The sequence below is a fragment of the Oncorhynchus tshawytscha genome, linkage group LG04 (assembly GCF_018296145.1).
Source record: "Oncorhynchus tshawytscha isolate Ot180627B linkage group LG04, Otsh_v2.0, whole genome shotgun sequence".
Taxonomy (NCBI): Eukaryota; Metazoa; Chordata; class Actinopteri; order Salmoniformes; family Salmonidae; genus Oncorhynchus; species Oncorhynchus tshawytscha.
Genome location: NC_056432.1, coordinates 23241076 through 23268997, shown reverse-complemented (window position 1 = coordinate 23268997; position 27922 = coordinate 23241076). Strand labels below are relative to the sequence as shown.

General features: G+C 43.5%; 2 protein-coding genes across 3 annotated transcripts in view; one reads left to right on the top strand and one right to left on the bottom strand.

The window, feature by feature from the left end:
* Window positions 1-5: 5 nt before the first annotated feature.
* On the bottom strand, window positions 6-22211 carry ift81 (intraflagellar transport 81 homolog). 2 transcript variants are annotated; one of them, XM_024417303.2, is made up of 18 exons: window positions 21591-22202; window positions 21064-21167; window positions 19808-19988; window positions 19094-19183; window positions 18896-18961; window positions 18462-18572; window positions 18118-18202; window positions 17122-17285; window positions 16867-16962; window positions 12105-12251; window positions 8919-9068; window positions 6817-6945; window positions 5055-5144; window positions 3059-3145; window positions 2768-2839; window positions 2583-2668; window positions 2141-2186; window positions 6-1037 (listed from the first exon to the last, which is right to left on the bottom strand). In XM_024417303.2, exons 1-18 carry the CDS (start codon window positions 21732-21734, stop codon window positions 855-857), a joined length of 2031 nt encoding a protein of 676 aa, XP_024273071.1. In that variant the 5' UTR covers window positions 21735-22202; the 3' UTR covers window positions 6-854. The 2 variants fall into 2 exon arrangements, with proteins under 2 accessions (XP_024273071.1, XP_024273072.1); XM_024417304.2 differs by lacking the exon at window positions 6817-6945 and having other exon boundaries at window positions 21591-22211.
* A 248-nt stretch (window positions 22212-22459) lies between these two features.
* Window positions 22460-27922, top strand: part of LOC112248353 (breakpoint cluster region protein-like) — a 40002-nt gene continuing 34539 nt past the window's right edge. Inside the window, exons 1-2 of the mRNA XM_024417302.2 lie at window positions 22460-22595; window positions 22782-24405. Of these exons, the coding sequence (XP_024273070.2) occupies window positions 23070-24405 (1336 nt within the window). The 5' untranslated portion in view covers window positions 22460-22595; window positions 22782-23069. The remainder of the gene's footprint in view (window positions 22596-22781; window positions 24406-27922) is intronic.

Below are 27922 nucleotides of genomic sequence, written 5' to 3'. Positions count from 1 at the left end.
TACCCCTGCCCAGTCATGTGAAATCCATAGATTAGGGCCTAATGAATTTATTTCAATTGACTGATTTCCTTATATGAATTGTAACTAAAATCTTTTAAATTGTTGCATGTATATTTTTGTTCAGTATAATTTATGGAACAAATAAAGGTGTTACATAGAGGTGTTACAAAGAAATATACTCCACCAAAGTACAAGATGCAAGAAAATGATGCTTGATTAGTTCACGCTGCACTGTTCCATCTGAACCAGAGGCCCAGTTGAATTCCAAAACTGGCAAGCTCCTTTACCCAAGGTGTGGCTGTTGTTTCCCAAAATAACTGAGTGCAGCTGCGTCCCAAGTGCAACACATTGTACGCTGTTATCTTAGGACACATAGATTTAAACTGTATTCTTAAAATGGAGGCTGTGGATTTGTTTAAAGTCAGAGGGCCAGAGAGAGTTAAACATCTTATCAGGCTGAAACCTCCTGGTACATGTGTCCCTTTGGTTCTGGATTCATCAGGCAACTCTCACAATATCATCACCAGAAAGGTGTTCCTCACAGGAGATAAATCAGTTAAACTAAATCCTACTTTGGGATTATTTACAAACAACACAAATCGCTAACTAAACCAGGATTAACACAGATTGGATGAATGGAATCCTTTTAACTGTAGGCGATGAAAGCAGAGTAGTTTTGATACACGAAGAGTAATTATCTCACCTAAAAATATATATAATGCAAGACAAACAGAACAGATTAATGAACTATAATTGGCAAACTAAGTCCAGTAGTTAGATGAGTGAGAAGTCCTGGTCATTGTGGTAGAGATTAGTGTACCAGAGTTGGCCCAGCTTTAATATTCTCCTCGTCCTCACAGCACCAGCCTATCCTCACCGCCCTCCTGGATGACCTGGCCAATGGAGGCTTGGCTCTGGGCCCTCAGGAAGCACTGGCGCTTGCACTCCATCAGCTGTTCCAGGTCGCGCCACATCTTCACCTGCTTCATGTTCGGCCCATGGCTCTCCCTCACAGTCTTCTGCTGCTCACGCAACTTCTGTTGTTGTCCAAAGGGAAAGACTACGAATTAATTTCAGCCCAACATGCATACAGTGTATGATCAGCATTGTTAAATGGCCTTTTTTCAGTTGAATACCTTTTCATTATAAGTTGCAAGGCAAGCCATCCTTTTATAAATTAACGTCTGTTGTTGTTCAAAGGGAAAGACTAAGAATTAATGTCAGCCCAACATGCATACAGTGTATGATCAGCATTGTTAAATGGCCTTTTTCAGTTGAATACCTTTTCATTATAAGTTGCAAGGCAAGCCATCCTTTTATAAATTAACGGGAAGCTTGACCAACCAAATACTTACTACTTAGAGGAATTAGCATATAGCCTATTCATAACCCTAAAAAATAAGTAGCTTGTCACGAATGTGACAGGGGTGGGGAAATGTAGATGAGTGTAGATGAGGACTAGGACAGAGCTAGGGTAGAGAGAAATCAGCATGCATCCCTCCAGCTGCTCCAGTGATGAGGATGGACATTGTGTTATACAAGCTGCACCTATACTGGTGTGTAGTAACAATGTTTGTATGAGCATGGCCTTATTTCTATTACAGCATATTGTGTAAGTCTATAGAAGGGGGTGAGAACCATGAGCCTCCTAGGTTTTGTATTGAAGTTAATGTACCGAGAGGAGGATGGCTACACCATGGTGCTACCCTAGAGAGTGCTGTTGAAGCTACTGTAGATTTTCATAAATAACAGTGTGTTTTAATCTATTATTTTTGACGTGAATATATTTAGTATAGTTTTATTTAAAAATGATTACTTTTAATGTTTCACAATTTTTATGAAATTTACTGAGGTTGGTCCTCCCATTCCTCCTCTGAGGAGCCTCCACTGCTGGTCTACTGCAGCAGCACATCTACATTACAGTTTGTCTACTGGGCCAAATGGTTTAGCAGGAATGCAGCTGAGCCCCCTCTGCCATACCCTTCCTCCTCTCTGGTATCCCTCTTATCAGGGTGAAGAAGGAAGGAACCCAAAGCATGGTGCCTGTGTTTGCAGGGGATCCATTTCAGATGCCAGTGCAGCACAGGATTGGCACCGTGCCTGCACCCTGAGAAAGCACAAACAGCACCTCTCTGCTCACCTTGCCCAGGGACTCCTGCTCTGCAATGTTCTTCATGTACTGCTCCCTGTGAAACAGCCAGAGGGTCAGAGTTCATGTGAGCCTTTTCACTTTCACAAGCTCAATGCTGCTATTATGACATTACTGTGAGTTTTACAAGGAAAATACTACCTAGTAGTTGAATAACAACATAGCAAACATCCATAACATATTTTATTAAACCAGTAATATAAATAGATTTACATATTTTTCTATAGCAAAGCAATACTTCTGGACAAACTTGGAAATGAAGGTGACCTATGAGGGTGAATCTACTAACAGACTGCTGTAAGTGTGTACTTTGAGGGAGGTATAGGGGGAGGTGGGTGGCAACAGTAGCATACAGTATGCACCCATTGTGTTGTAATCGTAGCATATGGAGGTGACTGTAGAAATAGAAAACCTAAGCAGCTGGCAGACTCACCTGATGGTCTTCCTCCTCTCTTGCGGATCAGGAGACACGTAAGCCTTCATCTCCTCTGCTGCTCGCTGCATTTGCATCTCAATGATCTGTGAAGAGAGAGAGATGGGCAGAGAGAGAGAGAGCTCTGGTTGACGGTCACAGAACAGGTGTTGGGGGAGGGGTTGTTTGCTACCTGAACCCCTTACCTCTTTCATGCAGTTGATATAGTGGTATCGGTTTTCCTCCTGAGCCATCTCCTCCCTCAGAGCTCTTACCTCCTGCAATGGAGGTGGTGAATGAAAACATGTGGCAATAGGAAACTGAAGCATCAGGCCTGAAGCATCAGATGCTTGTTGCTATGGCAGTACTGAACTGGTCCTCGCGCAGAGCACATTCCAATGATGTAAATAGAGAAGATTTGATATGTGGTGATATGCTGATCTGTTGGGTGTGTTGGTAGATAGACCAGGGGTCTACACATAGCATTCATATTATACCTGCTCCAGTTTGGATCGGTTACTCTCCAGACCTGCAGCACAGCTGTCATACTGGGCCTTCTTTTCCTCATACTCTTGAGTTAGGTCCTGTCATGAAAGAAATACCCATTCACAGATACATGAACCCAAAAAAATACCCATTCACAGATACATGAACCCAAAGAAATACCCATTCACAGATACATGAACCCAAAGAAATACCCATTCACAGATACATGAACCCAAAGAAATACCCATTCACAGATACATGAACCCAAAGAAATACCCATTCACAGATACATGAACCCAAAGAGATACACATACATGGACATATTCAAAATCATTTAAAAAGACAGAGTACAATGACAACACTTTTCACCATTCTAGTATGTTATGTATGCATAAGTTCTAGTTTCCCCAACCCCTTTCATATCATTATCAGATCAAAGCCTATGTATTTGCACCGTTTTACTTAAGCCTAAGCTCTAGCTGAGTATATTCATACATTTCTGACGTAACTTTTCATCATTAGTAAATGTTAGCCAGTATGATGGTCAACCAACTCAGGGAACACAATCTGGAAAATATGATCCTCCCTAGCTTTAGCTGAGAGATGTGAGGTGCTTTCCCTGTCGTGCACTATGCACATAGACTATGTTTCAATTATCGCTAATGGACTCCACAACAATCCTGCATGAGGTCAACAGCAGCTGGCTGATGCCTCAGGGTTTTCCCCGCTTCTTTTGTCAAATCTCTTGGCCTCATGTCATGATTTGTAATGCTTTTTAATCTGTGGTTATACTGTACCTGTCAATAATTGACACCTACTAATTCAAGGGTTTTTCTTTATTTTGACTATTTTCTACACTGTATAATAATAGTGAAGACATCAAAACTATGGAATAAACATATGGAATCATGTAGTAACCAAAAGTTTTAACAAATCAAAATACATTTTATAATTGAGATTCTTCAAAGAAGCCACCCTTTGCCTTGATGACAGCTTTGCACACTCTTGGCATTCTCTCAACCAGCTTCATGAGGTAGTGGAATGCATTTCAATTAACAGGTGTGCCATGTTAAAAGTACATTTGTGGAATTTCTTTCCTTGTTAATGGGTTTGGGCCAATCAGTTGTGTTGTGACAAGGTAGGGGTGGTATACAGAATATAGCCCTATTTGGTAAAAGACCAAGTCCATATTATGGCAAGAACAGCTCAATAAGCAAAGAGAAACGACAGTCCATCATTACTTTAACACATGAATATCAGTCAATGCGGACAATTTCAAGAACTTTCAAAGTTTCTTCAAGTGCAGTGGCAGAAATCATAAAGCGCTATGATGGAACTGGCTCTCATGAGGACCGCCACAGGAAAGGGAGACCCAGACTTACCTCTGCTGTAGAGGATAAGTTCATTAGAGTTACCAGCATCTGCACACTCTTGGCATTCTCTCAACCAGCTTCACCTGGAATTCTTTCCATTGCTCGTGTTTCTTGGCCCAAGAAAGTCTCTTCTTATTGGTGTCCTTTAGTAGTGGTTTCTTGACTGCAATTCAACCATGAAGGCTTGATTCACGCAGTCGCCTCTGAACAGTTGATGTTGAGATGTGTTTGTTACTTGAACTCTGAAGCATTTTTTTGTGCTTGGCATATGTGGGAACTTCAAGACTCTTGGAAAAGCATTCCAGGTGAAACTGGTTGAGAGAATGCCAAGAGTGTGCAAAGCTGTCATCAAGGCAAAGGGTGGCTACTTTGAAGAATTTAAAATCTATATGGATTTGTTTAACACTTTTTTGGTTACTATATGATTCCATATGTAGATTTTATAGTTTTGATGTCTTCACTATTATTCTACAATGTAGAAAATAGTAAAAATAAAGAAAAGCCCATGAATGAGTAGGTGTCCAAACCTTTGACTGGTACTGTACATTTAGGTTATTCTATAGACACAGATCTGTGTAATGACACAATTTGAAGATGAAACTGCAGACAAAGTTTGATAGCATGTGACGTTCACCTGACACTGCTGTCTCAAAGGCCTCAGTTCCTTTATTATCGGAGCAAGGGCAGACTTTTTCTCCACTATCGTTGAGTTCAGTTTCTTCACCTGAAAAAAAGCATCACATATTTCAACCCATCTGCCAACATCCTGATTTCGTGGGAAAAGTAATCCACATAAATGTCAGTTAAAGATGACTATGACCATAATAATCATTATAAACTCAGCAAAAAAAGAAACGTCCCTTTTTCCGGACCCTGTCTTGATCCATCAGTGCTCAGACTGTCTGCAATAGGCTGAGAGAGGCTGGACTGAGGGCTTGTAGGCCTGTTGTAAGGCAGGTCCTCACCAGACATCACCGGCAACAACGTCGCCTATGGGCACAAACCCACTGTCGCTGGACCAGAGAGGACTGGCAAAAAGTGCTGTTCACTGACGAGTTGCGGTTTTGTCTCACTAGGGGTGATGGTTGGCTTTGCGTTTATCGTTGAAGGAATGAGCATTACACCAAGGCCTGTACTCTGGAGCAGGATCGATATCGTCATGGTCTGGGACAGTGTGTCACAGCATCATCGGACTGAGCTTGTTGTCATTGCAGGCAATCTCAAAGCTGTGTGTTACAGGGAAGACATCCTCCTCCCTCATGTGGTACCCTTCCTGCAGGCTCATCCTGACATGACCCTCCAGCATGACAATGCCACCAGCCATACTGCTCGCTCTGTGCGTGATTTCCTGGAATGTCAGTGTGCTGCCATGGCCAGCAAAGAGCCCGGATCTCAATCACATTGAGCACATCTGGGACCTGTTGGATCAGAGGGTGAGGGCAGGGCCATTCCCCCCTAGAAATGTCCGGGAACTTGCAGTTGCCTTGGTGGAAGAGTGGGGTAACAGCTCACAGCAAGAACTGGCAAATCTGGTGCAGTCCATGAGGAGGAGATGCAATGTAGTACTTAATGCAGCTGGGGGCCACACCAGATACTGACTGTTACTTTTGATTTTGTTCAGGGACACATTATTCAATTTCTGTTAGTCACATGTCTGTGGAACTTGTTCAGTTTGTGTCCCAGTTGTTGAATCTTGTTATGTTCATACAAATATTTACACATGTTAAGTTGCTGAAAATAAAACGCAGTTGACAGTGAGAGGACTTTTTTTTTATGCTGAGTTTATGTCACATGTGTTGTACACAAGCAGGGGCCTTACAGGGTGTGCACATTCAGAGGCAAAGCTATCTAAGGCCAAAGATTGTGAAGTGAGTGAAAGTCAACTTTATGGCTACAGCCAGGAATGTTTGAATCATTGGCAGCAGCACAAGTGTGCAAGCTGCCAGCTTTAACCACAAGCCCTGACTACCCTTTAAATAATTTCAAAAACATCTTGGACTGGGGCCTAAACGGCTGCAACTGGTTCTATTTGGACTTCAATGCAATGGGATGACAGATTGATAAAACAGAGTGATTTGGTGATCCAACTTGGCTTAAAACTCAGCAATTACTCTTCCTTTCCCCACAAAAAGACAGATTAATTACACACAAGTGGTATTTCAAAAGGTATCAAGTCACTAAATCAATGCAAATAAATCAATGACAAACAAAACAGGACTAGGACACTTCTGGTAAAACAAATTGTGCTGTGTTTGTGTATCCCATTAGAAGGGGCATCTGAACGCAATCAGCATGATCCTGTGACTGAGTATGGGCGGTCTGGAGTGGGGAAAGATCTGTCACTGTGGTAAAGTGAGATGCTACTCAGATAGTGGCTCCGATCCCGATATAGTCACCATTTCTGACATGTCGTCCAGCGAGCGCCCCTTCATCTCGTCCAGTTCACTCTTGATGGCTGACACTCTCTCCAGTTCCTCCTGAGTGTCACTGTACCCAGAGATCCCCTTCTGTGCCTCCATGGATTGCTAAATTGACCACAATAAGAGCATGAGAGGGAATATGGGGTGACACATCAGTAACTACACCAAATATGACAGCCTTGTAATGTAGCAGCATAAAATGATGCAATTGTATCCAGTGTTAGAATCCTGAGGCAAATGTCAGTTTAGGGACTGGACCTGGCAAGAGTTCACTAGAAACACCTGGCATTTGAGCAATGTAGTCTACACACCCACATGAGCTGGAAGGCAGTAAGATGAAATCAGTGAATTCAAGTTAATAATTTGCAATGAGCAAACCTCCATGTAATGTATACAGTGGCTCACCTGACTTAATTGTTAATGATTCGTTTGCACCATGTCAACAAATGTAAGCCTATAGCTATGACTCAGAAACGGTGGTTGAGGAAGTTCCGCAGCATTATCAAGGACCCCACACACCCCAGCCACGGACTGTTCAATCCCTTAGTCGGACAGACAGTGTCGGAACATGAGGTCTGATACCAACAGGCTCAGAGACAATTTATCTACAAGCCATCAGACTGCTGAACACTTGAACTAGACTGACCACCTGCACTGACTTTCCACACATGCACACAGACACCCACCCACACAGACATCCACACATATATTCATGCTACACACACATCACAACTGCACAATTTAAACACTTGGCCCCAATCCCCCCTTCCCTGATACATGTATAAATATTGGACTATAAATTGTGCCATCCTATATTATGCTTACGCTAAAAATGTACTATTCTATTCTACTGCCATTTACTTTATGTTTGTACTCGTATCTTTTATTATTTCTTATTGTTGTTGTATTGTCGAGAAGGAACCCGCAAGTAAGTATTTCGTTGGAAATACTGTGTGTACATCCTGTACATACGACTAATAAAACTTGAAACAGTGACTGAGTTACTCCCTCTCTGTCTGGGAGGATATATAGCAGCATGGAGCCTAGTCCTGAAATGACCCCTGGCGCCTGTGCTCCAAGCACTGTGAAGGGTTGTGTCCACACAAACAGGCAGGGGTCAGCTCAACACCTGGGAGTAGAGGCCACTTTGTTCTCCAAGAAGAGAAGATTACATGCGGTTGAGATAGCAGGACGTGTGTGTGGTCTATTATATGAGTGAGAAATATGTGATCTATGAAAAGAAACACAATTTCCTTCCCATGTAGCACCCATCCCTCTCCTGCAGATCTGTTCACAGATAAAGACAATGTAAATGACCTCATTAAATTACATTATAATATTTGGTTCTGATATGAATAGTTCAGTTGCAAGCAGGGCTTCTAGTGAGGTTTGGGTTAGCCTTATATAGTAGGCTATAACCAACATTGTTGCAGTAAATGGTTCATAGTTATTATTTTTTTATTTTACCTTTATTTAACTAGGCAAGATCAGTTAAGAACAAATTCTTATTTTCAATGACGGCCTAGGAACAGTGGGATAACTGCCTGTTCAGGTGCAGAACAACAGATTTGTACCTTGTCAGCTCAGGGGTTTGAATTTGCAACCTTCCGGTTACTAGTCCAACGCTCTAACCACTAGGCTACCCTGCCGCCCCAGGGAACCTGCTGTAGGTTGAAGGGGTAACAGTTGGACTGGGGTGACTGGGTGGGTGAGTGATGGGAACAGGAATGCAGGTGGTGAGAGGAGAGAGGGCTCAGACACTAATATCGACTGATTTTAAAAAAATACCAGCGTCAGACAGAGAAGAGCAGATTCAGCCATCGCAAATAGCAGCAGCCCAGCCATTACTGTGTCAGCCAGGCTATCAGCAAGTCAGAAGCTGGGAGGGAACGGAGGTGTGAAGTCATTTCCAGGAAGGTATGTCACTTTACTGTTAATGTACATTGCATGAACAAGGGCAGGATGGAAAGGTAAGTGTCCCACTATACACATACAGGGGCTTCTATGAGGTATGGAGGGGAGCAGGTAGGGTGGTAGGGTGGATTGCTGCGAAGGGGATTGCTGTGGTGCATAGTTACCAGTTGCTGTTGGCCAACCTCGTGCCTCTGTTTTAGGATTTCCTCTGTCCGCTGCAAGACCCCATACTCAGCTCTCAGCTCTGTAATCTCCTGACGCTTCTTCTTGAACACCGTCCCCTTGCTGCGCAGTTTCCCCACAAAACGTTTAAACTGAGAGGAATCGAGAGAGACTATTGTCATGAATGATATGCTAAGAGAAATGGAACAAGACAGAAATGACAACATTAAAACAATAGATCAAACGTCAGTGAAGAAAAAGTAAATACACAAGGGAAACCACATCTTGACGCCAGGTCATCCCCTTCAGTTTCTACTGAGACAGACACAGACCCATGTCTGAGAGAGTGAGTTGGGGAGTGTGAAAAAGAGAGAGTTACTGTAATGTGGCTTAGTATCCAGCAGTGATGGAACAATGTAAAATGTTCTTGGAGAAGACAAAAGCTGAGGGTGAGGCAGTACTGGGGGGGGTTGTTGTTTTATTTTGGGACATCAAGGGCAGACAAGGTTGAGAGGGAATTAGCAGCCAGAATAAGGCTGCGTAGCATTCCCTCGTCACATACAATATGTCCCCAAAACAGCTGCTAAATTATCCAACACAACTTTGAAGGGTTTGAACTATTTATCATGACCCTGTGTCAGACACACACATACTCAGGACAGGAGGATAGTTCTGGAAAATGCAGCACATTGGGATAGTTAAGCAGTAAGGCCCGAGGGGGTGTGGTATATGGCCAATATACCACGGCTAAGGGTTGTTCTTACGCACTAAGCAATGCGGAGTGCCTGGATACAGCCTTTAACCGTGGTATATTGGCCATATACCACAAACCCCAGAGGTGCCTTATTGTTATTATAAGCTAGTTACCAAAGTAATTAGAACAGTAAAACTATTTTTTTTGCCATAACCATGGTATACGGTCAGATATAACACGGCTTTCAGCCAAATCAGCATTCAGTGTTCGAACCACCCAGTTTATAATAGATAATGAAACATTGTGCCCATACAGTATATGCACTGAGCATATTTATAAATAGCAGTAACCTACTATATGTGAAATCCATTTTGGCAGGGTGAATAGCTTTTCCAGACTGAGCAAACATCTGTTATTTACGTTGGGGGAATTTGGGGTGTAAGTGAACACAAAGCATTATTATTTCCATGACAGAGTGACCTAGTGATGTCACTTGTTAAATCCACTTCAATCATTGTCGATGAAAGGGAGAAGACAGGTTAAAGAAGGATTTTTAAGCCTTGAGACATGGTTTGTGTATGTGTGCCATTCAAAGGGTGAATGGACAAGACAAAGGGTTTACGTGCCTTTGAACGGGGTATGGTAGTAGGTTTGTGTCAAGAACTGCAATGCTGCAGGGTTTTTCATGCTCAACAGTTTCCTATGTATATCAAGGATGGTCCACCACTCAAAGGATATTCAGCCAACTTGACACAACTGTGGGAAGCACTGGAGTCAACATGGGCCAGCATCCCTGTGGAACGCTTTCGACACCTTGTAGAGTACATGCCCTGACAAATTGAGGCGGTTCGGAGGCCAATAACTCAATATTAGGAAGGTGTTCTTAATATTTTGTACACTCAGTGTATGTAATGATGGAACACTAGCAACATGGTGGACTAGTTTGTAGTGGGTGTAAAAGCAAGCTCACTGAGGATGAGCAGTTGCTGGGTGACATGTGATGACATGTTAGCAGCATAATGGAAAATACCTCTGATAAGGTGCTCATTTCCACCATGACCCATGGACCCGGGGAGAGACAGATAAGCCCAGTGTGACTAGACCCTTTCCATTTACCATAAATCCCCTGACTCCTCCTCCATCCGGTTCTCACCTACTGTTACCATACTGAGAAAAAGTCAGGTTTAGAGTTTCCTTTCACATCAAACACACTCACTCATTATCCAGAGGAGCAGATGAAACCACACACATTGAACAGGGCACGGAGGAGAGCAGGGAGAAAGTGGATGCTATTTCAGCCATGCAGCTCCTGTGCTTCGCCAGCCTGTCCAGCTGTCAGCGCAATGTTTTCACTGAGTGTGGAACGCCTGCCCATAAACCACTCAGACAACATATGGGTACAGCACATGCCCTATGCATCAGCTACCACCAACTATATAGACCTGTTAATGGCCGAAGGTCGCGCTGCAAACAGGAACAGGCTTAGTCTGAGATGTGAAGAGTGGTCGTTCTCTTTATCCTTGATCTTACAGAGCCAGGCACAGGGTGTGTTGACACACAGGAGTGATGGCTCCTGGCACTATGTTGCAGAGGCAGAAAGGCACTCAAATTTAAGAGACCTTTCTCTGCCAATGGTTTATACTAAGTGATCTAACCAAACATGGCGTCAAAGCACGCATGGCTCTCGACCTTTGCCTCTCCCGAGTCCGTAGGGGAGTTGGAGCAATGGGACAAGACTAACTACCAATTGGATATCACGAAAAAAGGGTAAAAGTACAAAAATATAAACAAAACCTCATGTCAGTTTGTTTTCTTTGCGGTAAAATATCCTCCATAGATGTCAAAGTTAGTTGAAGGATTTACACTGAAATAGTTTGTTTTGCTGAATTAATTAAGAATATTTACACAAGAGATATAAAAATAAAATACATTTCAGACAGTTTGTTAAATACTGTCCTGGTTCCGGGTAGCCCCTGTTGTGGTCTATTTTTAACCTTGCATGGGAAAGTGGGAGAGTGAGGGGAACAGGGATAAGTAGCATTAGCCTGTAAGCTCCACTATGTTTACATAAGAGCAGAAATAGCGTCTCATGTTTACTGGGATCCACAACTACCGCACGTCACCCTTATCAACAAAGATTATGTATCGGAGTAGACGTAAGCAAACAGTAGAATGTTTAATCAATTTACCCCTAAAGATGGAAAATATATGATCTCTGATGCATTTGACTATCTTTTGAGAAAGTTTGGATAGTGATGTTCAGTTTAGAGTGGCGGGCAATTGTACAACGTTGCAAGTGAATACTGAGCAGATTGTATATAGTGGTAGCAGTCTTTTTGCTGCAAAATGACAATAGTTCAATCACCCCAAAAAAAGTATATGACCCTATTCCACAAACATTGACTGGTGAGGAAGGTGATTACTATTGGTGTGGATGATGATGTTCAGACAAGAGTATTGAGCTGTGAGAGGTGGTTAGTTACTGTAATGTTACCTCATCTCCCCGGATGACCTCGTCTCCGTCCTGGTCTCGTGCCTGGCTGTTCTTCTGGTTCAGCTCTCTGTCTAGTGCAGCTAGCTCCTCCCGCGCCTCCTGCAGCTCCTCCGCCTTCGCCTCCTTCTTACGAGTTATAATCGATGCCTGAAGAGCCACACCAGTCATATTATTACAGATACAGTCAATACAGATACAGCCAGTATATATATACGGTGCCTTCGGAAAGTATTCAGACCCCTCGACTCCTTCAACATTTTGTTACGTTACAGCCTTATTCTAAAATGGATAAAAAAAATTTTTTAACTCAACAATCTACGCACAATACCCCCTAAATAACAAAGCGAAAACAGGTTTTTAGACATTTCCACACATTTATTTAAAGTAAACAACAGAAATACCTTATTTACATTAGTATTCAGACCCTTTGCTATGAGTTTCGAAATTGAGCTCAGGTCCATCCTGTTTCCATTGATCCTCCTTGAGATGCTTCTACAAGTTGATTGGAGTCCACCTGTGGTAAATTCAATTGATTGGACATGATTTGGAAAGGCACACACCTGTCTATATAAGGTCCCACAGTTGACAGTGCATGCCAGAGCAAAAACCAAGCCATGAGGTCAAAGGAATTGTCCGTAGATCTAGAAAAGGGTACCAAAACATTTCTGCAGCATTGAAGGTCCCCAAGAACACAGTGGCCTCTATATTTCTTAAATGGAAGAAGTTTGGAACCACCAAGACTCTTCCTAGAGATTGCCACCTGGCTAAACTGAGTAATCGGTGGAGAAAGGGAGGTGACCAAGAACCCGATGGTCACTCTGACAGAGCTCCGGAGTTCCTCTGTGGAGATGGGAGGACCTTCAAGAAGGACAACCATCTCTGCAACACTCCACCAATCAGGCCTTTATGGTAGGGTGGCCAGACGAAAGTCACTCCTCAGTAAACGGCACATGACAGCCTGCTTGGAGTTTGCCAAAAGGAACCTAAAGACTCTCAGACCATGAAAAACAATTTTCTCTGGTCTGATGAAACCAAGATTGAACTCTTTGGCCTGAATACCAAGTGTCACCTCTGGAGGAAACCTGGCTCCATCCCTACGGTGAAGCAAGTTGGTGGCAGCATCATGCAGTGGGGATGTTTTTCAGTGGTAGGGAGACTAGTCAGGATCGAGGCAAAGATGAACAGAACAATGTACAGAGAGATCCTTGATGAAAACCTGCTCCAGAGCGCTCAGGTCCTAAGACTGGGGCGAAGGTTCGCCTTCCAACAGGACAATGACTCTAAGCACACAGCCAAGACAATGCAGGAGTGGCTTCAGGACAAGGCTCAATGTCCTTGAGTGGCCCAGCCAGAGCCCAGAATTGAACCCAATCTAACATCTCTGGAAAGACCTGAAAATAGCTGTGCAGCAACGCTCCCCATCCAACCTGACAGAGTTTGAGAGAATCTGCAGAGAAATGGGAGAAACTTCCCAAATACAGCGCCAAGCTTGTAGCGTCATAACCAAGAAGACTCGATTCTGTACAGTAATCGCTGCCAAAGTACTGAGTAAAGGGTCTGAATTCTTATAACATTTCAGTTTTTAATTTTTAATAAATTAGCCAAAATTTCTAAACCTGTTTTTGCTTTGTCATTATGGGGTATTCTGTGTAGATTGATGAAGAAAAAAATGTATGTAATAAGGCTGTAACGTAATAAAATGTGGGAAAAGTAATGGGGTCTGAATACTCTGAATACGGCAAGTTTGGACACACCTACTCATTCATGGGCTTTTCCTTATTTTTACTATTTTCTACATTGTAGAATAATGGAAGACATTAAAACTATGAAATAACACATATGGAATCATGTAGTAACCAAAAAAGTGTTAAACAAATGTAAATATATTTTAGATTCTTCAAAGTAGCCACCCTTTGATGCCATTTTGACATTTTTCGCATTGACTGACCTTGTGTTAAAGTAATGATGGACTGTCGTTTCTCTTTGCTTATTTGAGCTGTTCTTGCCATAATATGGCCTTGGTATTTTACCAAATAGGGCTAACTTCTGTATACCACCCCTACCTTGTCACACAACTTATTGGCTCAAATGCTATTAACTTTTAACAAGGCACACCTGTTAATTGAAATGCATTCCAGGTTACTACCTCAAGAAGCTGGTTGAGAGAATGCCCCCCAAAAAAGAAAGAATTAACCCCTTTTTTCTCCCGAATTTCATGGTATCAAATTGGTAGTTACAGTCTTGTCCCATCGCTGCAACTCCTGTACGGACTCGGGAGAGGCGAAGGTCGACAGCTGTGCGTCCTCCGAAACAAGACCCTGCCGAGCCGCACTGCTTCTTGACACAATGCCCGCTTAACCCGGAAGCCAGCCGCACCAATGTGTCGGAGGAAACAGCGTGCATTGCACCCGGCCCGCAACAGGAGTCGCTAGAATGCAATGGGACAAGAACATCCCTGCCGGTCAAATCCTCCTCTAACTCGAACGACGCTGGGCCAATTGTGCGCCGCCCCATGGGTCTCCCGGTTGCGGCCGATTGCGACAGAGCCTGGACTCAAACCAGGATCTCTAGTGGCACAGCTAGCACTGCCTTAAATCACTGCGCCACTCAGGAGGCCCTACTTTGTAGAATCTCAAATCTATTTTGATTTGTTTAACACTTTTTGAATGTAGTAACATGAATTCCAGGTGTTATTTCATAGCTTGATGTCTTCACTATTATTCTACAATGTAGAAAATAGTAAAAAAATTAAGAAAAACTCTGGAATGAATAAGTGTCCAAACTTTTGACTGGTACTGTATATATATCCATTTATTCTAATTCACACAAAATAACCAAGCAGAACATGCACACATTTCACAGGTATAGAATAGGTATAGAACAGTGACAAAACCAGAGCAGTTCATCCTAGATCTGCCTCACCATAGCAAAAGAGACAACAAAACAAAGTATTAAAATATCAATATGATAACATGAATAAATATGTTGATGAAAAATAAAGTTGCCTCACTACATCAGACAACATCAATCATCCACAAAAGTTCAAACAGCCAGCAAACGCTTAACCATACACAAACAGCCAGCTCATACAAATTCATGTAGCTGACAAAGATATGTCTGATTTAAACTCAGCAGAAAAAGAAATGTCCTCTCACTGTCAACTGCGTTTATTTTCAGCAAACTTAACATGTTTACACATGTTAAGTTCTGAAAATAAATGAAATAAAATACTTGTATGAACATAACAAGATTCAACAACTGAGACATAAACTGAACAAGTTCCACAGACATGTGACTAACAGAAATGGAATAATGTGTCCCTGAACAAAGGGAGAGGTCAAAATCAAAAGTAACAGTCAGTAACTGATGTGGCCACCAGCTGCATTAAGTACTGCAGTGCATCTCCTCCTCACGGGCTGCACCAGATTTGCCAGTTCTTGCTGTGAGATGTTACCCCACTCTTCCACCAAGGCACCTGCAAGTTCCTGGACATTTCTGGGTGGAATGGCCCTAGCCCTCACCCTCCGATCCAACAGGTCCCAGACGTGCTCAATGGGATTGAGATCCGGGCTCTTCACTGGCCATGGCAGAACACTGACATTCCTGACTTGCAGGAAATCACGCACAGAACGAGCAGTATGACTGGTAGCACTGTCATGCTGGAGTGTCATCTCAGGATGAGGGAGGAGGATGTTTCCCTGTAACGCACAGTGTTGAGATTGCTATGACTGCTATAACAACAAGCTCAGTCCGATGGCGCTGTGACACACCACCCCAGACCATGACGGATCCTCCACCTCCAAATCGATCCAGCTCCAGAGTACAGGCTTTGGTGTAATGCTCATTCCTTCGATGATAAACGCGAATCCGGCCATCACCTCTGGTGAGACAAAACCGCGACTTGTCAGTGAAGAGCACTTTTTGCCTGTCCTGTCTGGTCCAGCGACAGTGGGTTTGTGCCCATAGGCAACGTTGTTGCCGGTGATGTCTGGTGAGGACCTGCCTTACAACAGGCCTACAAGCCCTCAGTCCAGCCTCTCTCAGCCTATTAGCCTGAGCACTGATGAAGGGATTGTGCGTTCCTGGTCTAACTTGGGCAGTTGTTGTTGCCATCCTGTACCTGTTCCACAGGTGTGATGTTCGGATGTACCGATCCTGTGAAGGTGTTGTTACACGTGGTCTCCCACTGCGAGGACAATCAGCTGTCCGCCCTGTAGCGCTGTCTTAGGCGTCTCACAGTACGGACATTGCAATTTATTTCCCTGGCCACATCTGCAGTCCTCAGGCCTCCTTGCAGCATGCCTAAGGCACGTTCACGCAGATGAGCAGGGACCCTGAGCATCTTTCTTTTGGTGTTTTTCAGAGTCAGTAGAAAGGCCTCTTTAGTGTCCTAGGTTTTCATAACTGTAACCTTAATTGCCTACCGTCTGTAAGCTGTTAGTGTCTCAACAACCGTACCACAGGTGCATGTTCATTAATTGTTTATGGTTCATTGAACAAGCATGGGAGACAGTGTTTAAACCTTTTACAATGAAGATCTGTAAAGTCATTTAGATTTTTATGAATTATCTTTAAAAGACAGGGTCCTGAAAAAGGGACGTTTCTTTTTTGCTGAGTTTAGTATCAATGACAGAGAATGACATTCTGAAATGTACACAACATTCATCCTAGGTAATTGCTGGTGTTATGTCATATAATAATAACGCTACTGTATCTCTGAAGAATGTGATAATAGAAAATAAGAAAAAAATTTAAGAATCACCTGTTGCCTGAAAAGAGACAGTTTATCATCTATGGGGTCGTTTCGCATCATTCTTTTCTCAATCAGCAGGTTTATTTCAATGTTGTTTTCTCGAATCTGGACAAAGTGGGGAACAGTCAGACTTAAACTTTCAATTTGTCAGAATCAAACTTTTTGGCTATTGTCAGTCATTCTTGTTGTAATATGTGTGAACCAAATTTACCAAACTTGCAAAGCTCAATAGCTTAATTGCTCAGGTAGGTAGAGATATCTCACCTTGTCCTCTAGTTCCTCAAGCTCAGCTTGGCCCATGGCCGGCTCAGACACCACCTTCTGCAGGTACTGCACCATCCGCCTCTTACTCTCCAGCTCCTTGGGCAGTTTGTCAGACACCATGTAGGAGTTGAACTTGATCTCCTCTTCAAGCCTCTTCATTAAGCCTGAGACAGTGACAAAGACAAAGCTCATTCTTACACCTTTGATCAGGATACCTCATTCTTTGAAACACAATGAAACACACCTGCTCATTGAAGTAAAGGAGGGTGATATGCACATCTTAAACTTGAGACACCTGTTCATCATAATCAGATCAAGAGTGTATGCATAACACTGTCTAAATTAACTATATCAAGGGCATGTAACCTCAACATAGATTGTGCTCTTAAATGCTGCTGTTGAGCTCTGATGCACAGTAGGCCTACTGTATATGAGACCGAAAACCATTACAAAATAGTCACATTAGGAAATGTTTTGATATGTGACATTTTGAGTCATTGGATTGTCAAATTTTTTGTTGGTGTGCCACATCTTTGCTTTCGTCAATTTTTAGACTGTAAATGTGTAAATCTCCTGTGTGATTATAAAAATGCTACTAGTAGATTTTTTATTTATTTTACCTTTATTTAACCAGGCAAGTCAGTTAAGAACAAATTCTTATTTTCAATGACTGCCTAGGAACAGTGGGTTAACTGCCTGTTCAGGGGCAGAACGACAGATTTGTACCTTGTCAGCTCGGGGATTTCAACTTACAACCTTCCGGTTACTAGCCCAACGCACTAACCACTAGGCTACACTGCCGCCCCAGGACAGGACAACAACAAAAAAGAGGTAAGTCCACATATGGTGAGCTCTAATGGAGCACAAAAAAGATCAGCAGGATTACAGGGCCTTAATACAGGTGAAACAATTAACAGAGATTCAGCCTGACCTGATGTGTCCCTGACCTTTCAACCAGCTGTGGCGTTGAGGGTGATGCAGAACATGCCTACTCACTCTCTGGCTTGGCATCTGCTGCTGCCTGTCGCAGGTCCTTCAGCTGCTGCTGAGATCTCTGCAGTCTCTGTTCTGCCTGGAAAAGCTGAACATATCCAAATGGCAACACACACTTATCAGCATCTAAAAAAAACAACATCATGCTGATAAATCTACTTGTAGGTGAATTTGGGATATCTAATTGACAACCATCTGTGATAACATGTAGACCTTTCCCCTAAAGTCTGTATCACTTATTTGTACTCTGTATGCAGTAAAGTTGATCATATGGATAACAAAGCCTGTAAATTGGAAAGGTAGACAAAACAGGATGTAAACTAGACTAAGAAAAGTCAATTCATTACTTGGTTCTTCTGCTCTTGCTTCTGTTGAGCCAGAGACTCTTCTCTCTCCTTTTCCACCCGTAGTTGTCTGGCCAGTTCCAGCATCCGCTGGTGGTTGGACACTGACTCCACCTGTTGGACACATAATAAACTGTGATACTGTGCCGGCATCTGAGTTTCACCTCACACGACTGCCAGGAGCCACTGCTGCCACTGACTCAGTTCCCCCTTCTGGCATGGCTTAAAAGTATGACCTCTAAATGATCACTCCATTACTCATCTGCCCTGTAAAAGGGTGAAGCATTGAACCTGTCAGATGCCTGTCTAGTCTCATTACCACAAGGAATCTTTTGGCGTGTATGAGAGGTCATGTTTTCATTACTCTGTGAATCCCTGTGAGTTCCAGGCATTATGACAGGGTGGGCTTCCTCAAACAGACTGCCTGTCTGCCTTACCCTCTTCTTCAGCCTCTCCACTCGCTTGATCAGCTGGTCCTTCTCCTCCTCCATAGCACCAATGTCCTGAGGTTAGGGAAAAGATTGTGTTTTAGCACTATGTCTGTGCACATATCACCATCTGTGGCTTAACTTAAGAGAATTCCATACGATACTAAGTGATGAGTGGAAAACATTAAATGTTGTTCCCGTTTTTACCTTTCTGATCTCTGCAGTGGAAAAGCCAGAGCTTTTCAGTTGCTCACACTCCTTGTGGTAGGTCTTGAATCCTTCCACTAATTCTTCATACTACAAAAACAACAGATCAAACACTATGAAACTATGAATCATATTTCTCAGTTATGCACATAGCATCTGTCCCGAAACGCAGTGACCTTTAAATAATAAAATAATGGTTTTAATTATCTCTTTAGTCTAGCAAGAAGAGGAGCCAAGATCCCATGTTAAATATTATGCTGCATTCAGAACCTAATGGGAAGGTGGCATTTACCACATATGACTAGGAAAAATCTACTTGAACATCCCTCCAACTGGTAATTACTAGTGGGAAACTCATCTATCATCCCTGAGCTCTGACTTCTCACACATGCTGACCTCTGACATCACGTACTAAGGTAGAACAGCATTTTCGACAGTTAAATGAAACAGCAAAACATTTATTTTTATAAATAATCTATTAATGTTTTTTTTAAACACAATAATTTGTTTGCAAGCATTATAGCAGTACTTTTAGTTTATAGTTGATGCAGCTTGTTGGTCATGAGCCAATACGTGTTTCTGAATGAGTTGAAAACACGTGAATGCATCACCTTCCCACTTGGTTATGAATACAGCATTATGCTTGCACCTTGAAGTCAGTGGGCAAATTGTTTTGCATGGCGGGCCAACGAATTTGCCCAATGTTAAACAAACCTGGTGATAGGTGTCAGTGATGACATCATCCTGCAGGAACTCAGCAGGCACCTCCAGCTTAACCAGGAAGCGAGCCAAGTAAGCTCTCTTCTTCAGCTCTGTGACCCTCTGCAGCAGCCAGTGAAGGATAGGGTGTATCACAGGCTTACTACCCGTCACCAGGCCCTGTCTGAAACTGCTCCTGTATTTAAAAAGAGAGGACAGTAAACACTCTGTTTTCTAGTGCTGAAATCTGCCTGACGAGTAGGCAACAACACATCTGCTACGCTGATCCTTAACACTGGAGCCCCTCAGGGGTGTGTGCTTAGTCCCCTCCTGTATTCCCTGTTCACCCATGATTGCGTGGCCAAACGCGACTCCAACACTATCATTAAGTTTGCTGACGACACAACAGTGGTAGGCCTGATCACTGACAACGATGAGCCTATAGGGAGGAGGTCAGAGAACTGGCAGTGTGGTGCAAGAACAATAACCTCTCCCTCAATATTAGCAAGGCAAAGGAGCTGATCGTGCACTACAGGAAAAGGCGGGGCTGTAGTGGAGTGGGTCGATAGTTTCAAGTTTCAAGATTTGGCATGGGTCCCCAGATCCTCAAAAGGTTCTACAGCTACACCATCGAGAGCATCCTGACCGGTTGCATCACCGCCTGGTATGGCAACTGCTCGGCATCTGACCGTAAGGCGCTACAGAGGGTACTGTGAACGGCCCAGTACATCACTGGGGCCAAGCTTCCTGCCATCCAGGACCTATATAATAGGCGGTGTCAGAGGTGTCAAACCCCAATATTGTCAGAGACTCCAGTCACCCAAGTTATAGACTTCTCTGCTACCGCACAGCAAGCGGTACCGGACCGCCAAGTCTAGGACCAAAAGTCTCCTCAACAGCTTCTACCCCCAAGCCATTAGACTGCTGAACAATTCATAAAAATTGCCACCGGACAATTTACATTGACCCAACCCCCCTCTTGTACACTGCTGCTATTCGCTGTTTGTTTGTTACCTATGCATAGTCCCTTCACCCCCACCTACATGTACAGATTACCTCAACTAGCCTGTACCCCTGCACACTGACTCGGTACCGGCGCCCCCTGTACATAGCCTCGTTATTGTGTTACTTTTTATTATTACTTGGTAAATATTTTCTTCTTCTTGAACTGCACTGTTGGTTAAGGGCTTGTAAGTAAGCATTTCACGATAAAGTCTACACTTGTTGTAGACAAATAAAGTTTGATTTGATTTGATCAGAAGAATACTTACGGCTCAGACATATTCCCAGGTGGTTTGTATTTCAACATCCCCAGCAGAGTGAACATTCTCTTTGCTGTCTGGTCAGGCATTTCTTCACGGATATCAATAGTTTGCTGAAATAAATAAAATATGATTTACATGTAATTCACACATTTTACACACACTTTGGTTGACTGGTAAACACAATAGTAGTGGAACTCCAAATGGGGCAGGTGTCATCATCAAGATATTACGCCTAAAATGGTATTATCAACGGGGACAACTATATAGCCCCACATAGCCTGGTTCCTCTCTAGGTTTCTTCCTAGGTTTTGGCCTTTCTAGGGAGTTTTTCCTAGCCACCGTGCTTCTACACCTGCATTGCTTGCTCTTTGGGGTTTTAGGCTGGGTTTCTGTACAGCACTTTGAGATATCAGCTGATGTACGAAGGGCTATATAAATATATTTGATTTGAATTTGATTTGATATACACCACTGGACAACTCGTGATCAAGTATGAGGTTGTTGTGTACATTGCAAAACATACATTGTCTCACCTTAGGGTCTATTTCGGCCAGAACATCGTTGAGAATTTGCAGAAGTTGCATTGGCTCCAGTGAGTCAAAGGTGATCAGGTTAAAGTTTTTCTTGAAGGGGTCTTTATTCAGGTGCTCAACAATAAATTTAAGTTGCTCGCTCATCTTGAAATCAACTGGTCAGCTAATGTTATTGCGAGGTAAAGAACTTTAGCTGCAAGCTAGTGAAGACGATTAGCTAGCAAAAAGTCAGAATCAACCTTAGCATTAGCTTGCTAGCTATTTACTAGCCTAGCTACCGTTACTTTCCGAGGTGGATAGCTTGAAGCATAGCTAGCTACACGCTGACAAGCCCGTTCGTATGCACAAAGTGGCCAGCTGGCTTGTCCCCTTGTTTCTTTTGAGAAAAACTCGTTTTAAACCGCTAAGGCAACGTGTACAGTCACAAGGCAATCCGTCTTGGAAACCAGACACAAGCGTCCTCGAGCTGGTTGCTAACAGGAAGTATTTCGGCTTGTTCAAGAGGGTCAGCCTGCAGTGGGTTCAGCCTGTGGAACATGCTGCGCAAGATTCTGCCAAGTGCACACGCAGAGTTGCATGCGGGTTCTTGTCCGTCTGGATTTCTCTTTTGTACCAGTAGATGGAGACAAATATCATTATTTCAGGCGGTTTGTAGCCTACTTACCGTAATAATACAACATTTCTGTTTTAATCTTTCAAAATAGCAAAAGATTAGTCTACATTATTACTTACATAATATAGATAGACCATATAATCATATTTTCCAGAGTTGTTTGCAGCTTGGCTTTATCTTTTGTGTTCTCGACGTGCCTGCGTCTTTAAAACTGGACACATCAAAGTCCCTCCCTCTCTTTTCAGCACCAACTCAATAAAGAAAATGACCAAAACACAGTAACCGTAGCCAGTGTGCGATCCGACGAAGTGTATCTAATGTCTAGTGGGTGTAAGGTTAACGAGAGAACATTCAAACTAACTTTCAATCGGGTGCAGGATAACGAATTACCGGTAACATTAAAAACATCTATTACACTGGAAATGTTTAATTGTTCTTGGACTTTCACTAAATCATTGAATGGAACTTCTGGATAGGACAGTGATTCTGCTTTTACGATGAATGAAGAGTAATTGTTTGTGACCGACATTACAGAAGATATGGAAGGACACTTATTCTTTGTTATTCTTTTGTTGCAGGTATCTGAACTGGCTCGTTTTGAGAACAGGCCTCATGTCATTCTCACTGGTGCCCGTAAACACTCGATCTGACTATAATATAATGGTGCATGATAAGTAGACATTTTTTTTGCATGAGTCTTGTGAAAAATGTATTCAGTCAGTGGAGTGTGGAAATAGCTTTTAATGGCCATTATAAGTCATGCTTTAGAAATTATTTTGATTGGAAACGTATCATATAGTTTAGTAGAAACTTAGTTTATACTCTATTACTCTATTCTCAGTGGACTAGGTAAAACAAAACAAACTATGGTTGAACAAGTAGGTTTTGTGGAGGCTTGGAAAGCCCAGTTCCCTGAGTCAGATGCCCCAAGCATGGAGCTGAAATCATTGGGGGATATTGAACAGGAGCTGGAGAAATGCAAGTCATCTATCAGGCAGCTGGAGTTAGAGGAAAACAAAGAGCGCTTTCAGATGATCTACCTGCAGACATTACTGGCCAAGGAGAGGAAGGCTTATGATGGGCAGAGATGGGGCATCAAGAGGATGTCCCTAATGACTATTGGAGACCAATCCAGTTTTTCAGACACCCAGACATCCCACATAGATGAGGAGCCTACAGTGGAGGAGCAGCCGAGAGAGGCAGTCGACACAGGGAGCTATAAACAGTATCCAGAGGGAGAGGTAGATGGGGTGACTCCCTTCGAACAGAGGGGTGAGTTGTGCCCCCACATGCCTACTGTGTGTCCCCCAGACACAGATCTGGACAGGGACAGGGTGGGCATGAGCTCAGTAGCAGCACTGAGGTCCACCTTCGAGCGCATCAAGATAGCCAACTCTCACACAGCTGGAGATGGGAAGGGGGTTGGAGGGACAGAGAGACCCTTCTACGTGAACATGGAGTACCACCATGAGAGAGGCCTCGTGAAGGTCAATGACAGGAAAGTCTCAGATAAGATCAGCAGCCTGGGCTGCCAGGCCATGCAAATGGAGCGCAACAGGTCCATGCACTCCCTGCCCGGGAACCTATCCACTGCTATGGGGGAGATCCGCAAATCTGTACTCCGATGCAGGTCCACAGAGGGTGGCTGTGGCTACAATGGGCTGTATGATGACACAGAGGTGAACCCACATTTCCTCAAGGACAGTGAGATCCGTTCCAATGGGAGGAGACAGCCGGCAAACTGTCAACCCTACACCAGTGTGTATGTTGGGGGGTTGATGGCAGAGGGGGAGGGGAGGGTCATTCACATCAGGGACCACAGTGTGGAGGGGGACTCACGCCAAAACTGGCCAAGGCGCTCCTACTCACCTGGCAGTTTTTACGATGCTGGGGGCGGCTACACCCCAGACTGCAGCTCCAATGAGAACCTGACGTCCAGCGAGGAAGACTTCTCCTCTGGCCAGTCAAGTCACATGTCCCCAAGTCCTACCACCAATCACATGTACAGTCAGAAAAGTCATTCACCTTCCCAGATTTCCCAGCAGTCCTTTGACAGCAGCAGCCTGCCCTCCCCACTGTCTCAGAAACGTCTGAAGCAGGAAGTGTTGGTGTCCGAGGCCTCCATCGTGGGTGTCCGTAAAATAGGCCAGATCTGGCCCGGTGATGGGGACTCGCATGACAACAGTCTCCATGGAGATCTGGGTAGGTCTACAAGGCCATAGTCTCTATACTGTCCTTTTGTACTCAAGTCTTTTATTTATATTTTATGTAAAAAAGCACAAGAACTGTTAATGCATCCTTAGGGCTCAATAGCCACTGCCATTTCATGTGCTTATTAGAGATGCCTGTACTTGCCCTAACCTTGATCTCTCCTCATGCAGCAATGTGCTTATATGTGCAGCTGCAACATGATGCTATAGTGTACTATAGCTCTACCAAATTTGTTTACATATGATTATATGAAACCATTAGCTCAGCCCACCTTTGCAAAGCACCGTAGTGATTGTGTGGTTCTTTGTGGATTGTACGACTGTTTTCTTTTCACTTTGTAAGCATGCCTGCCCCCTTTCCCCCTTCGGTTCTCTACCATTGAGTGTTGTAGTGCTCATCTAGAGATGCCCTGATTGAGACCGTGCGTGCCCTCAGGCTGCCCAGTCGCTCGGCCCTGTCCACCCGGAGTGTTTTTGTGTCAGCACACATCAACATTGTTGTCCTTGTGTAGGAGTAATTCACTTAAAAGGGTTTGTGTAGCGTGATACGTTTAGGGAGGCTCTTTGTTGGGGGTGGGGAGGGAAAGGGCTGATAACTCTCACTAAAAAGAGGATGGAGGGCTCATCGTCAGATGGCTTCCCATCAACATTTCAGTCCTCAGTGTTTCCTGTTGTGATGTGTGAACACAATAGGAGAGTCACTCATGTCGAACGTATTGACACTGCAACAATGTTTAAGTGGGATAGGGTGGTACTAGGTACTGCAAGGACAGAGAAGAGAGAGTCCAATGCAAAATATTTATTTAAGCATCAATACATGACAGGGTGTATGTTTTATAAAACACTTTGTTCCAGACAGCTGAGGGAAAACAAACATATGTTCTCCCTCTCTTATTAAGCCTGTGCTTAACTGCTTTGATCTGCTCTTGAAAATATTATTTTGGTGGAGATGAAAAAAGCCAAATGTTGATTTCCTCTCCGTTAGTCTTCAGAACTGATTTCCTTAGCCACAGACTGACAGGGAAAGGTCACGATTTGATATTCTGTCTTCTTCCCTGTGTTGTTCTTAGTCTCTAAATGAACAGTCATTGAGATATTTTTGGTTGCTCAGGTCTATGATGACTCAAATAGGTATAGACATGTCTAAGTGAATGGCTGACTCAATGCCACATATTTCCTCATATCACATGATTTCACTGAAGTCATAAAAGCAGACTCTCGGTTGAAGTAAATCAGTCAGGGTCATTCATTGTCTTCCATTTCCGACATGCTAGGCTCAACTAATAAAAGCTATGATAATTCAAATGAGAAGAGCAGAAAACTTTTTTTTTTGGTAGCAATTGTTGAGAATAGGCTGTTATGAAAGGTGATAGGCTGGAAAGCATAGGATTGTAAACCAAATGTGCAATGAACAAGCAAATAATCTGGGAAATAATCAGCATGAGAACAGTAAGCCAGTGTGTGGCTCTTCTGACAAAGTACACAAGTCCATGAGACTTGTGGTCAAATATTTTGCTTTAGGACAGTGCAATAACACTGTAATGTGTGGTTTTCCTCATTGTCTTACAATTTGATTGTTTCTTCACAATAACACCTATTTACCAATGCAGCTTGACCTGTAGAAAATAGGGAAACCGGCTGTCAGATACAGAGAAAGTTGCGATTGCTACAGCTTTCTGATTAAATGTCCAGCAAAAACATTGAGCCTGTCCCTGGAGTGGTTGTCTTAAAGGCCATGTTGCTGAGCCTGTCCCTGGAGTGGTTTTCTTAAAGGCCATGTTGCTGAGTCTGTCCCTGGAGTGGTTGTCTTAAAGGCCATGTTGCTGAGCCTGTCCCTGGAGTGGTTGTCTTAAAGGCCATGTTGCTGAGCCTGTCCCTGGAGTGGTTGTCTTAAAGGCCATGTTGCTGAGTCTGTCCCTGGAGTGGTTGTCTTAAAGGCCATGTTGCTGAGCCTGTCCCTGGAGTGGTTGTCTTAAAGGCCATGTTGCTGAGTCTGTCCCTGGAGTGGTTGTCTTAAAGGCCATGTTGCTGAGTCTGTCCCTGGAGTGGTTGTCTTAAAGGCCATGTTGCTGAGCCTGTCCCTGGAGTGGTTGTCTTAAAGGCCATGTTGCTGAGTCTGTCCCTGGAGTGGTTGTCTTAAAGGCCATGTTGCTGAGCCTGTCCCTGGAGTGGTTGTCTTAAAGGCCATGTTGCTGAGTCTGTCCCTGGAGTGGTTGTCTTAAAGGCCATGTTGCTGAGTCTGTCCCTGGAGTGGTTGTCTTAAAGGCCATGTTGCTGAGCCTGTCCCTGGAGTGGTTGTCTTAAAGGCCATGTTGCTGAGTCTGTCCCTGGAGTGGTTGTCTTAAAGGCCATGTTGCTGAGCCTGTCCCTGGAGTGGTTGTCTTAAAGGCCATGTTGCTGAGCCTGTCCCTGGAGTGGTTGTCTTAAAGGCCATGTTGCTGAGTCTGTCCCTGGAGTGGTTGTCTTAAAGGCCATGTGCTGAGCCTGTCCCTGGAGTGGTTGTCTTAAAGGCCATGTTGCTGAGCCTGTCCCTGGAGTGGTTGTCTTAAAGGCCATGTTGCTGAGCCTGTCCCTGGAGTGGTTGTCTTAAAGGCCATGTTGCTGAGCCTGTCCCTGGAGTGGTTGTCTTAAAGGCCATGTTGCTGAGGTAACGGTCCTGCTGCAGGATCACTTCATGCAAACCGTGCTTTGTGGATTAACAGAGATCTGGATTTATTTTCTGATGTTGTAGGAACATTATTGCATACATTGCTGGATCCGTGCTGTGATAAGCAGTCGTTTTGAGGCGAGCATGACAAACTGCTGTCCTCTGTTGTGGGCACTGACTTTTTAGAGTGTGTGGGAAATGTCATTTTTTGTTTTATCATAAAACTCCTTGCAGCATTCAATAAATACCATGTAATCTGCTAAATCTATTTTATAATGACAATGTTATAAAGGGCCACTGTGCTCTAGTTACGTAAGCGTTCTGGTGAATATTTACTGTAGCTTTAGGAGGGTTCGTATGTTCCTTTCAGATGGCACTACCTTCATTTTTATTAGTTAAAATTGCAATATGTCATTGCTACATTTTAAGAAAAAAAACAACTCAGCGATGCGTTTTTTTTCTGTGACTGCATGAGCAAACAGCCAGTCAAACACGGGGTGGCATTGACTACCCAGCAGACCTCTAGTGTTTTACTGTCTGGCATTGTGGCATACTTTGGGTCTGCCTGAGGAGGAGGAGGAACAGCCCTAGTATTGGGTACAGTACTGAATGGCATAAATGGGCCTCTGTCCTTGCCACACTGACTCTACAAACCCTGCTACACCTCCCGCTTGTAATCATCGGAAAACAGCCAGTCTAAAATGTACAAATCTCTAAGGTCTCTTTTTCCTAGAATAGCCTAGGAATTAGAGAATGAGCACCAGTCTCGTCATATGTGGAGATCTAGGCCAATTGTCACTACTGGCTGTGAATAGAGCTGCTGATTAGCTGTGAATAGAGCTGCTGGTTAGCTGTGAATAGA

Bases quoted from the DNA above. Each gene is read 5' to 3' on its own strand.
- ift81 (XM_024417303.2), bottom strand. From the start codon at position 21,734: ATGAGCGAGCAACTTAAATTTATTGTTGAGCACCTGAATAAAGACCCC. The intron at 12,252-16,866 runs GTGATTCTTAAA...GTGGCTCTTCAG, and splicing joins TGTCTCTTTTCAGGCAACAG to GCATCGATTATAACTCGTAA. The intron at 6,946-8,918 runs GTAACTATGCAC...TGGTCAATTTAG, and splicing joins AGGTTGGCCAACAGCAACTG to CAATCCATGGAGGCACAGAA.